Genomic DNA, 13,523 nt, shown 5'->3' with positions numbered 1-13,523 from the left:
GCTCGTTCGCATCCAGTAAAAAACGTGCCAAAAAACAGCTGAATACGGGATGTGGTAGATACGTTTTAAAAAAAAATCAATAGACCACGTTTGAAAGTCGAAAGTAGGCAAGGCGAGCCATGATGAAAGTGAAGCCGATGCCGCAGGCGCAGCAAAACCAAAAGGAATCGCAAACTTTCTCATGCACAACAAACACGAACGAGATAGAAACGGAGAAGTGGCTACTAGACCGAAAAGCCCACTTCCCCGTACTCGTACTCGTACTCCCCGACCACGAATTGAAATTATGACTAAAGTTTTGCATGCAAATATTTTGCGAATTTCCACGTAGATGGCAGGAGACAGGCGACCCAGGCAGGAAAAGTGCCAGGTGAGCAAAAGTTCGCAACTGCTCAACAGTGTGTGAGTACCGGTGGTGCGAAGGATATGGGATATGGTACTACAGGATATTGTATTTCTTAAATACCTTAAACTTCGTCAGCAGAAGCAGCCCACGGGATCCTGCAACACACGCAGTGTAATAAATGTTTCCGCTAAACTACCGATCATATATGTATCATAATAATATCCAATTTTCCATAGTTCCACTTTTTATATACCTACATAAATAGGTTAGGTTAGGTTAGGTAGGAGTGGTTGGAGACTAAATATTAGTCCCCTCACTTAGGCCACAATGGGCCCCTTGTGATACCACATGATCTCTGAAAGATCCGTTTCCCTAGCTCATGGGTTTACTGCCTTCGCGAAGTATTCTGTTCTTCTTAAGAAACATAGTAGTTTTTGAATGCTTACGTCCTGGATGGCCGCAAGGTTCGGAAGTGTGTAGCTACCTAGGGTTTGAAAGCGCTTTAGGTTATGCGCTGGGCAGAAGCATAGGAGGTGTTCGATGCTCTCCTCTTCGTCTATCTCTTTGCAGCTGCGGCAGAAGTCGTGGTTACTTAGACCCAGCCTTGTCGCATGAGTCCCTATGAGACAGTGGCCCGTGAGGGCATTTAGGAGAGTGGAGATGTCCTCCCTACTACATTGTAGGAGAGTTTTTGTTCTTTTCGTGTTATAGTTTGGCCATGTGAGTCTAGAATTGTGGCATATTGAGATTGAGTTCCAACGGTTGTTGGAAAGAGTATACAATCTCTGCCTGAGAAGGAGCTTGCAGGTAGCCATGGGCATCCCTACCGTGTCCTTATCACGAAGGATATCGGCGGTTGTCCCCTGTCTTGCCAGCTCGTCTGCTATGCAGTTGCCCTCAATGTTGCGGTGCCCAGGCACCCAGATGAGGCTGATTCTCAGATGAGTGGCCATCTCGTTAAGAGATTTGCGGCATTCAGAGATTGTTTTTGAGCTCGTTGTGTAGGAGTCGAGGGCCCTGAGGGCAGCTTGACTATCCGAGAATATGAAGATATCACTGTCTTTATGTACAGACGTGTTCAGGTGGGTAGTGGCTTCCTGAATTGCCATCACTTCCGCTTGGAAAACACTACAGTGGTCTGGTAGGCGGAATGAGACTTTTATGTCTAGTTCGGGGGAGAAGACTCCCCCACCTGTTTGGGAGTTAAACTTGGAGCCGTCAGTGTATATGTTGACGGCGTTTACGAATTGATGTGGGAGGTTGTCCCAGTCTGAACGGGTGGGTATATGAATTTTGTATCTTCTTTCGAAGTTGACTATGGGTGGGACGTAGTCTGTATAACGTGGTAGGGGTGAATGTTTTGATAGGATAATGGAGTGACCCGTGGAGCCCGTTGTCCAAGCCGCTGCTTCACGGAGTCTCAGCGCTGTTGCAGATGCCCAGCTTTTGGCAAGTAGGTCCAGGGGTTGGAGATCGAGAATTGTGTTTAGTGCCTCGGTGGCGGTAGTGCGCAGCGCCCCACTGATGCAGAGCTCTGCGCTCCTTTGGATCTTGTGAAGGATCCGGAGGTTGCAGTTCTTATCTAGAGAAGGCCACCAAACGATGTTTCCGTAGAGGAGAATGGGCCTGACTATTGCAGTATATAGCCAGTGAACTATCATGGGGGAGAAACCCCACTTCCTCCCTATGGCTTTTTTACAAGCGAAGAGGGCTATGGCCGCTTTGCGTGTGCGATCTAGGATGTTATCAGTCCAGAGGAGCTTTTTGTCAAGAATGACACCTAGGTACTTTGCTTGGTTGCTAAGGGTTAGGCGCGTTTGGTGTAGTTTTGGGGGAACTAGAATTGGTACCTTGTACTTCCTTGTAAAGAGAACTAGTTCGGTCTTTTCCGGGTTAACTCCCAGTCCACAGCCAGCCGTCCACCTGGAAAGGGTGGATAGGGCTGTCTCCATTAGATTACAAAGGGTTTGCGGGAACTTGCCCTGCAGTAGGATAACCACGTCATCCGCGTAGGCTACCACTTTTGTGCCCGCCTCTTCTAGAAGTGATAGCAGTTTGTTGACCACCAAAACCCATAGAAGAGGTGAGAGTACGCCCCCTTGTGGGGTTCCTCTACTGACATTCCTGGTCGAGAGGGCCGATCCCATAGTGGAGTGCACTACCCTGCTGGTTAGCATGGTGTGTATGAGTCCCACTATGGGCCGCTCAATGCCCAGTTCAGTCAGAGCACCAGTGATCGCCGTTGGGGTGACGTTGTTGAAGGCGCCTTCTATGTCTAGAAACGCTGCAAGAGAGTATTCCTTATTGTGGAAGCCTCGTTCTATACTGTACACTAGAGAGTGGAGGGCGGTATCGGTTGATCTACCCTTACGGTACGCATGCTGTGCGTCAGAGAGTAGGCTATGGTCGATGGTTAGTCTGATATGGGTGTCAATTAGCCTTTCCAGGGTCTTCAACAAGAAGGAAGAGAGACTGATCGGGCGGAAGTCCTTTGGGTTAGTGTGGGAGGGCTTGCCGGCTTTCGGTATAAAGATTACCTTGACGTCCAGCCACCTTGTTGGAATATGGTTTAGAGCAAGGCAGCCGTGGAAGATGGCTGTCAGCCAGGGAAGGGACATAACTAATGTCCGTTGTAGCTGGGCCGGGAAGAACCCATCTGGGCCAGGTGATTTGAAGGGCTTAAAAGAGTTAACTGCCCACTGAATGCGGTCAGGGTTTGAAATGTTGGCAATACTCTGGTCGTCTAGATTCACCTCTATGTGGAGGTCCTCCACTACCTGGGTATTGTTAGGGAAGTGTGTGTCTAACAGTAGTTCAAGGGTTTCCTGACTGTTTTCCGTCCAGCCATCAGCATTGGTTTTAAGATAGCCAATGGTAGCTGGAGCTTTAGCTAGAATTCTTCTGAGTCTGGATGCCTCCGCAGTAGATTCTATGCTACTGCAGAAGTTAGCCCAGGCTCTTCGTTTTGATATTCTTATTTCCTTTTTGTATAGGCTTAGTTTTGAATGATATAGATTCCAGGAGGATTCGCTATTGTTGTATTTAGCTTTATTGAAGTAAGTTCTACACTCTCTTTTAAGGTTCGCTAGGGTTGGGTTCCACCATGGGGGTTTGTGCTTTGTTTTGACTGTTCTACTTGGGCAAGCCCTTTTTAAGGCCTCACCGCAGATATCAGTAAAAGTGTTAACTAGGCTATCTAATTCTTGACGGTTGCGTATGTGTGTCGGAGGAGCGGGTAGGTTCCTGTTGAGGAGATTTTTATAGTATCCCCAGTTGGTTAATCTTAGATTAGTTATGTTCTCGGCGGGAGGATGTTCAAGACTTATTGTAAATTCTATGTATCGGTGGTCCGAGAATGAGTGTTCGATCCCCACCTTCCACGCGTCTAGCTGGTTAAGTAAGGGATCAGATATTAGAGTAATGTCTAGTACTTCCCTCCTATTTCTAGTGATGAAAGTTGGGTCATTACCTTTGTTGCAGATGAATAGATTTGATTGAAGGAGATAGTCGTAGAGTAACTCACCCCTTTCGTTGGTGTTTGTACTTCCCCATTGTGTGTGGTGTGAGTTAGCGTCCCCACCCAGGATGAGTTCCTTAGATGAGTGAGTGCGTATGAGTTCTTGTGTAGTGGTGTTTGGTAGTGGCCCTTCGTGGTCGTGAGCCAGATAGAATGATGCTATGGTGTGATGGGTGTGTTCGTTTAGCTCCAGTCTGACCGTGGTAAGGTCGCCTTCGCTAAACTGTGGAATAAGAAATGTGTTAAAGTGTGTTTTTGTAAGAATGCAGGTTCTGGTTTTACCCTTGTCCTTGGTGTAAAATAGCTTGTATAGGGGGGTTGATAGGCCACAGATGTTGTTACCAACAATCCATGGCTCTTGAATGAGGACTACGTCTATGTTGCCTGTTGCCAGGCGGGTGAGGAGGGCAGCGGATGCTGCCTTGCTGTGGTGCAGATTAATTTGCAGAAACTGCACCATCTTTGGGACTGGGGTCGGGCTGGGTACCCTCCGCTTCCTCCGCTATGTCCTGGAGGACAGAGCGCCCTGGTCGGGTTGTGTCCTGGGTGCACAGCTGTTTCAGGCTCTCCGTCAGCTCCGAGTCGGTTGACACGTAGCCGGTGAGGGTGGCCTCCTCGTGATCTGGTTCGTCGTCGCTCGGGGGTTCGTACGACGCACAGGCAGCCAGGTTGTCTGCCGCTGTTTTATCGGTGTCGTAAATACGAAGCTGCACCTTGTCGAACCCGTAGTTTACTCTGTGCTGCTGGGCTGCGAGGGGTTCCAAGCAGGCCTGGTTTAGGAGGATAACCACGCTCATGGTGACTCGCTCGGTTTTCTCCACCTTGACCACCTTCCAACCGTCTGTTGGCAGTTTTGGGTTGAACCTGGTCAGCAGGCTGAGTATAGCCTCTGGTTCCGATGGTTCCGACGGCAGCCACACCCTCGCTCTCGGTCGAGACGGGATGTCCGCAGCCTCACAAACTGCCAGCTTGGCCCCGGGGTAGACCTCGCCGACTTTGTCAATTGCAGCCTTATAGAGTGCTGCCGATCTCTCGTCTTCGCAGGCGATCAACTTTACGTTGCCCTGGTACCACCCTGCATCTGTGCAATCGGGTGGCGGTCCTGGGTTCTCGTCCAGCACTTTCAAGGCCACTGTCGCAAGGGCCCGTCTAACCAGACCCCAATGGTTTCTTGGGATCCTTCCGCCTTCATCGCTCTGGTCGATGACTCCAATGATCTTCCGATCCTTTACCACCTCCGCAAAGGATCTCGACCATGTGCCGCGGTTGGTTACTTTGGCCTTCTTGCTCGCTGGTTGAGCTGACTCCATCGACCTCTCTCGCTTGTTGCTGGTAGTCATAGCGATGTCGAAATCTGGGATAACTGCCTTCGCCCAGGCTATGTCCTCTTGGATTTTCTGGTAATCCAATTTCGAAGTCTGATCCTCACGTATCGGATTGGTGGCCAGCCGTTTGAGGATCCTAGTAGCCTTCTTTCTTTCAAGAGGTCCTGCCTGGTTAGGTGGTACCCTCTTAAACTCCTTTGCCCTGGTACTCACCATGAGACCGGCTTTGGCGCTCCCCTCAGGTTGGAGTGGCTGGTTAGCCACACCTACGCTGGTGGGAGGCTTGGGCTTGTCATTATGGCGAGTTGGGCTTAGCCGGCTGCGTTGTTCGCTGGCCTTGGCAGGGGTCGACGTCGCGTGGACTGGGGTAGTCAGAGCCGTGATCTTGCTCTTACTTTCGTCGTTGGTTACGACTTCCGACTTTATAAGAGTGTCGGGCTCTCGTCTTGTGCAGTCTTTTTGTTTGTTAATTGTTAGGTTCTCCATGTTAAATCCCACGAGCTGCGGAGAAAGGACAGGTCCACCCGGGCAGAGATCCGCCGTACCCGGGTAAGGCTGACTTAGAACAGGCGGTCGCCACTTGCCTGAGCTCACCGTTTGAGACTGAGTTATTTGATGACTCGGGCTCCCAGCCAGATTGACTCTCGGCACGGTACGAGTGACACCTTAGTCCAGCCCGGGGTGAGATGAGTTGTGTGGGTGGGAAAGAGGTAGGTTCAAAGAGTGTGGGAAGGGGGTGTGTGTGAGCTATTTGTCGGAGGCGGCAGCACAAGCGCGACGTCGGTACTGCTACGGCGCAGATACCCGCTGACTGTCCGGGGCTACTTATTTGCGCTTCGTGTTGGGGGCTTGGCGGTGGCCGGGCCGTGTCCAACTTCCACGCTTATTCGTAGCTACCCTGGAGAACCAGGGCGCTCGCTATCCGCAACCTGCGACCCGTTCGGTAGCCTTCAGCTCGGCGCCCTCAGAGCCATCTCACTAGCTCTTTGGCCGAAACCTACATAAATAACACTCTTGCGATTTGTGGCTATAATAAATCAGTCTGCATTTTTTATGATCTCAATCATTAAGTTATAAATTGTACCTCATTATTTCTAATAATATAAGTATCAATGTGGTAAAAATATTATTATAGATGTACATAGGTATGCCTTATATATTTTGGAAGCACCCATTGTTTTTCCAATAACAATCCTGTACCCCACAAAGGTACCCTTCTCATCACTGCCGAGTAAATTGCAAGTGCTGAGTTTTATTTATTTTGCAAGTTACTTTGCCAGTGTGTCCATGTCGCAGCTGGGTCACTCGCAGATTTCAGATTCCACTGTTTGTTTGTATGGCAGTTCAGTTACGGATATTGAGCGTGGGCGCTTTTGAAGCTTTTGATTTTATTAGAAATTGTCAGAGGAGCCAGAGCGACGTGACCTCAAATGCCTAGCCCAGGGACCCAACAGCAGGTGGTAGACTTCCCCACCTGTACTGCCTGTATACTGAACACATATTCCGTAATAGAACAAAAGAAAGTTTCAAATTATGCAGGCAAACTTGACGGCAACTCGAAAGGCAATGAACCAGTTAAAGGCTTGAAGGGGATGTTCCACTGAAGGGCATTGTATACAAGTAGTAAGAGGGAAGCATGTATTTTCTCATAATTTAATCACTATCATTACCAAGTTTTTAACTAGAGTTGCTGTACATTTTTTAAATTTATTCGGAGCTAAAGTTTAAGAAGGAATTTGTACTATTTGCAATTCCTCTTAACTTATCCGTTTGTGACCACATCTCTTAAACGCATGCAGTTTCAATTTACTATAATTTTCTTGATTGCGCAAAGAGATTTGAAGTTCTAAATAATTTCGCCTACATTGTTTCCATTTAATCCAATCACATGCTGTTTTGACTTGTTTCTGCTAATTAGATTACTTTTGCTCAACACTGGCATCTTAGTTTCATTTATGTCATATTCATATTCCACAGACAATAATTGCGGCAAACTTAAGCCCCTTCTCGGCCGAAAACCATATCAGCATATCGAGCCACACACAATGGGTTAGACAATAATCTTTCAGCAAATTATGCCTTTCCCTGGGACAATCTTGGCAAATTATCAACTGGACAAGATAAACCGACGTCAGGTGCGAAATGCTTACATCTGCATTAAGATGCACATTTACATTTTGCCCGCCCAGGAGTTTGGCAGGAGCATCAGGAGCAAACACAGCCGGAGGCTAATGGGCTTGGCTACACCGCCCGCCACTCAGAGTCCTTTCCCTGGGGCGACATTTGCACAATTTGCATACACTGAGATTAGGTTGAGTCAGTAAAATATCAGTTTTTTTTGGATAGTTCGATACCAACATATTATGAATTAAGTATTTTTAGCAATCACTAGACAGAAATTTTTGCAATATGTTTAACATATTTTTAAATATATATATTTAAAATAATTTTTTTTTAGTTAAATAGCTAGTAAGTTATCGTTAATTGACTAGCTAGATGGATTTATTTTAAGTACCAAGAAAGCGTCATAAAGGCTTTATCTTGTTAGCTTATACTTAGGAAAAATCCCCTTCCGAAAGGGTTTTAATATAAATGAAGTCATTTAATAACTAGTATCGAAAATATTATGTGGCTTGTAATTTTACACAAAAAGTATTTTTAGAATTAAAAAACTATCATATAGTTTTCTTCAGTGTTTTTTTCAAGGTATCTTATAGCCATCGATTGGCCTGCCAACACTCGCAGGCAGGAAAACAGAGATATCGGGGGTGCTGAGGGGAGCTGTGGATCCTGGCAAGGCTCTGTGATGCAATATTCACATGAATGAATTACCTTTAATTGATGCAGCATATCCAGAACAGATACAAACACAAAGGAGTCTCCTTTGGCCAGTTAGTCGGAACTCGTACGTATATGCAAAACAAGAGAACACACAACATAAATTGGCATTAAATATTGAGGGCTATTACCTAACTGAAAAGCCAGACAAACTGGCCGTGTAAACTGGGACATGAAAGGGATTTCCCGCCCCCAATTCCCCTTGCCCCGTTTTGAATTGTTTGTTCGCAGTTGGTTCTGCAATTCATTAGTTGTACAAAATATTTCAATAACAAATTGCCAAATGAAATTTGCATGGACACGTGCACATGGGTGTAGAAGGAGTTCCAATGGATCCCTTTCACACCCACTCTCAAGCAACCCGAAAAACCCACCTTCATTCCCTGCATTTGCGTAGTGTGTCTGTGTCATAATTAAGTTGTATTTGCTGTGTAAAAACCATTGCCCAATGACAATATTGGAATAATATTGAATTGCACATACCTGCACCTGAACAAACTGACTTTTCCGGTTGAAAATCATATTGGCTTGCCATCAGAAAACAAATGGAGGTCAAAACACAAGAAAAGTGGAAAAAGGAAAGAAAGTTTTGTTGCCGGCGAAACAAGAAAAGCCACTTAACCGCGAAAACCGTAAATACACTACGATTGCGAAACACATTTCATTAATTTTCCAGTCGAAATTTAGGTTTTTTACTTGTTCAAATTAATCAGTTGAATAGAAAATAAGAACTTTAAGAAAATGCAATTTCAGAATATTTTCTCTGTTCCTCTTTGCATTAAGAATGAAGGTACATTAAATTTCAAATTTAAAGACCATTTCATTATATTGGATTTTAGATTTCCGGAAGCTTGCATTCAAATAAAAGAACGCCAAAAGTCGAATTAATGAAATTCCATTCCATCCCCGGTTTATATCTGGGCAAGTGCATTGAACGTTCGTGGCCATAAAGAATTGATTTTACTCGCCAGTGTTTCGCCTCCATCCTTGGCTCCCCACAATTCGACAGCTGCGACTTCCAGGACGAAATCGAAAAGGACAAGGATAAGGAGTAGATGTAGGAGGTGGTGTCTGGGGGGGGGGTCTGCTGGAACGTGGAGCATCCTATGGCATGTTGACTATTGGACTATTGGACTGTTGGACTGTTGGACCATTGGACACAGACGCGGACATGGCCTGTCCATTGCTCTCGGCCACTTATCAGCGCTGCCTGCAATTGTTTTCTTGTAAAAGTCAATTTTTGAAGTGCGCCAGCGGAAATCGGAAACGGGAGCCGAGAAACAGAGACTTGCTGTTGACCTCGTTCCCGCCACCCCCTGGAATCCAGACTCCTTGTCCATTTCGCAGTAGAATGTGGATGTGGGATGCTGGACCACGCCCAGCTGGCCAGCAACTGGTTGATAAGTTGTGGCATGCACTGCTAGAAAATATTTAGATGTTGTAATAGGACAATAAAATTAAGTTTTATTTATCTTGAGTATTTTATTATATTTATCAAAATGTACTGGGTATAATATATTAAAATCCTCTAGGTTATAAAAATGTATTATATTCAAACACTCCTAACAAAAAAACAAATCAACAATATTTAAAAAAAAATATTAATTTTATATAAACAAATTTTACTTTTATTTATAAGGTAAGCCATTTTTAATATTTTTTAGAATTTGTACTCAAAATTATAAGATAACCATATAAATAACATCAAAATATTAAACAAAAGTTTCTACTGTCTAAATGTTTAAATATAACCCTTTAAAGGGTTCCCGGACTTTCTCCTTGTGTCTTTCGCCGGCATCCTTTCTCCATGCTAAGCAGCTATTGATAAATGAGCCGCATTTAAGCATGGTCAGCAGCTGGCTGGAGAACATCAGGATGTAGGAGTGGGTTCGGGTTCGGGTGCCGGGGTCCCAGAGTCCGACGCTAAATGAAATTCAAAGTCAATCCGTTCAAGCGGAAGTAAATTATGTTTTCTTTGCTCGCTTGCCATCGAATTCTGGGCTTTAGGGGGCGGAAGAGGGGAGGAGAAAGTGCAGGGTGCAAAGTGCATGAAACTGAAACGAATTGCAATCGAAAACGGAAACGGGGTCAATCGATATTGTCCATTTGGTGGCCGCCAGTTGGTAATGGCTGCCAAAGGTTAAATGCGAATAGAATTCGCCCATACAGGGCCATTTGTTCCATTTGTTTGTTTTTCAACATAGTTCCAGCATTTTTCGAGTCATTTTCACAGCTGAGCAAACACTGGAGAGCAAGCTGTTTGAATATGCGGTTCTCCATTAACAATTGTCCAGGCGATAGCCAAATGTCACATTGCGGAAGACCATGATTAATATCGGGTTCTAATTGCAATTATGTGCAGATTTAAATGAGTTTAGGGGAGCTTTAGATAATGGCAGCATACAAATTTGAACGCTAGAAATTGTTAATTAATTCCCAATTTAATTTGTTGTCTTGCTTTTATCACAATACTGTTAATCAAGTGAAACAAGAATTAAATCCTGACAATATGAAACATTTAGATTTAGTAGGTATTCATGAGTTTGTTGAAATTTAATTTTTAACATGTCAAAACACAATGATATTTAGTATGTAAAATTAAATTTGCATGGCTGTTTTTACTTTTAATAATTAAGCGTTATTAAAAATTATAAAACACAAAAAACATACATGACTTAAAAAACTTTTTAGAAAGTATTAGCGAATATAAACCTATTTGTTTCATTAATTTAAAGCGGCAAACGAATGTCTAATTTTAAACTTTAACACAAAGCCTCAAAACTTTACTCTTAATGGGAGGAAAACCCTTGGAATAAAGCCGCCGGCAGTGGGAAATCAGCGGAAATCGCAATTTGAGTAATTCCCATACATATTGCCAGCAGCCGAACGGAAGTCGCAACAAATTAAACCCTAAGGTTAATGCCGCCCAACAAAAGGCGAGGGCAACAAAAGCCCCAACAAAATGTTGAAGATAAATTCAGTTTATAAATGGTGAGCGAAAGAGAAGGGTGCTTTGCTCTAGAAAGAGAGGGGTAGACAGCCGTCCCTTCAGAGGAGCAATGAACAGTAAGCGGAAGTGACGCCCTCTGCATACTTGATGGGGTGTCTCCCCTCCCTTTCACTCCCCACTCACCTCTCTCTTTCGCACACCCTCCTGCCGTCCTGATCATGCATGCGTGTGCCTGTAATTTCGATTTAGATGCAAAGTGCCAAACGAATCGTGTTAGCTGAGATGTCACCGGATAATAATCCTTTTCTCTTAACGCCTCCACGAGTTATAAAATGTCTCCCCGAATTATTGGGCTACATCCTCAATAAAGTATATCTAAATAATGGAAATGATAATAAAATCGAAGAACAAAAGATACATCGAAAATCTTGAGACAAAAGAGCAGAGCAGGGATTTTTATTGGGAAATGCAAATAAGAGAATCAGTACCCCTTGTTCCAATCAAAATTTCCTTAATAAAAAAATGTCAAGCTGATGGAAAACATTTTTTAGATTAATTTAAATAACAATTTGTTTTTTTAATCTACAAATTTTTAATGACGCCTTTTTGTGGGTGAGTATAAATTGAATAACGAGCAGTAAAAAGCAATTTAATTGCACTTCCTTGCCCTATCGGACTGATTTCCTTTGTTGCATGTCCTGTTCGTCCTTTGGTGCCCCTCGTCCTGAATTTCGCACCCCCTTCTTCCTCGTCCGTTGTGCTCCATGCAAAACTGTGTCAAATTTAACGCCTTCGGTAATGAATTTGTAACAACTTTTATTGTTGTGCTTTTGCAACATGGAGACATTGCAGCAGCTGCATCCCCACTCCTTTCTCCCAACGCTTTCACCCTTCGCTTTTCTCGCCATTTCCCCCCTTTGTTTGGCCGTGTTTTTGTTATGCCACAATAAGGAGAAATAAAAACAACAAACCTTCACAGACACACACATGAAAACAAAAGCACAAAACTGTGTTAACAAGGCAACAAAAGGAAAAAAAAGGAAAATAAAGAAAGCGCAGAGAATAAGGACATTGGGAAGGAGCTGGTAATGGAATGCCCTGAATGGGTTGAGATGTCTCCTGGCGCACAATGCGTTTTGCATTTTAGCAACAATTTGACACAAATTAAAATGTGCAAAAAATAAAGGCACAAGGGCTTGAGATTGTGGTGTGGGGGGAAGTGGGGGATCTGGAGGTGGAAGGACAAGTGGGACCCATAGATCCCCAGCCACAACACGCACGTCCTGATACGCGTGTCCTGGCACATGTCTGGCATATTTTAGCCTATGCCTTCGCGTTCCGACACCGCCTTGTACACTGAAAGAAAGTAAACACATCCTTAATAAATTAAAAGTAAATTAAATAAGCAAAGCAATTGTTGTTAATTATTGGTGTTACTCAGGTCAAAATTAGTTCTTAGCATTAACCTACACTATGGTAAGAACAGAATTGAGACCCTGTGGCTTTACAGATTTTATCTCTGCATTGATCCTTTAAATTTAACATCCTCTATTTATATATAGAGTATTATAATTAAATGGTATTTTATAAAGCTCGCTGATTTCCCATAAATAATAAAAGGTTCTCTGACACTTTCTGATTTTCTAGATTTTTCAGGTGTACCACTTCCTTGCTTTCTGCTCACATGTGTCAAATATTTGTCGTTAGTGCGAGCGCTGAGCCGTGTATCCAATGCTTCCGTCCGTCTTCATTGCCGGCCTTCTATCCTCCTATTTTCCAACCTGCTGCTGCTGCTCACCTGAATGAGTCCCCAGGTGTTTTTGGATCAGAAGCCGGCTAGAACTCGGGCCATCTCGCCTGGCGGCTGTCTCTTCATTTGACTCTGTTAGTTCCAATGAAGTGGAAATATGTCAACAGGCAACGGAAGTTGGCTCTGGCTATAAAAACGGGGAAAAAGAGTGGCGAGAACAACAGCGAAAATGTTCGCAAATTTTTCTTATATTTTTTTGCCCCACGTCGAGCGGCACCTCACATATCAGGTAATGCCGTTAGTGGGGTCCCAGGGTGGGCGGGATGAAACTGATGCCTCCGACTTTGCCGCCGCTCAAGGCGAGATAAAACTAGTTGACACACTTTACGGCGGATCGAGGGTATGCGGGGTTATTCGGATTACGACAACGAATCTGTCTGGCATTTTATTTGGATAAGCGAGGAGGAAGTGCAGAACTGCAATAGCTACGGGTCATAATTATTTATTCATTTGCGCATTTTCATTTGCAATTTTAAGTGGGATATTACCTAAGGGGTGTTTTTGTTGTAAAACCAAATTAAATGACCTATATATATACATTGAATCTTTAATTAAAGTCCTGCTGACAATGCTTTAATTAAAATATTTGTCTAGGTTATTAAAACTAATTCAGAATGAAGTTTTCTTAATAAAAGAGTGCCTAACAGTATGCAACAAAATACAAATAAACACGTTCTGATTTACAGCATACTTTTGGGCACCTTTTTTTAATGATAATATATAGGTGGCAACATTTT

At 44.0% G+C, this 13,523-nt stretch overlaps 1 protein-coding gene across 1 annotated transcript; it reads right to left on the bottom strand.

The window, feature by feature from the left end:
- Positions 1–3,952: 3,952 nt before the first annotated feature.
- On the bottom strand, positions 3,953–6,171 carry LOC136116899 (uncharacterized). Its single transcript, XM_065864550.2, has 2 exons — positions 4,146–6,171; positions 3,953–4,086 (listed from the first exon to the last, which is right to left on the bottom strand). Exon 1 carries the CDS (start codon positions 5,672–5,674, stop codon positions 4,301–4,303), a length of 1,374 nt encoding a protein of 457 aa, XP_065720622.2. The 5' UTR covers positions 5,675–6,171; the 3' UTR covers positions 3,953–4,086; positions 4,146–4,300.
- Between the last annotated feature and the right edge of the window lie 7,352 nt (positions 6,172–13,523).

This window comes from Drosophila suzukii, chromosome 3 (genome assembly GCF_043229965.1).
Source record: "Drosophila suzukii chromosome 3, CBGP_Dsuzu_IsoJpt1.0, whole genome shotgun sequence".
Taxonomy (NCBI): domain Eukaryota; kingdom Metazoa; phylum Arthropoda; class Insecta; order Diptera; family Drosophilidae; genus Drosophila; species Drosophila suzukii.
The sequence above is the reverse complement of the archived record's forward strand: the minus strand, read 5'-3'. Positions and strand labels throughout refer to the sequence as shown.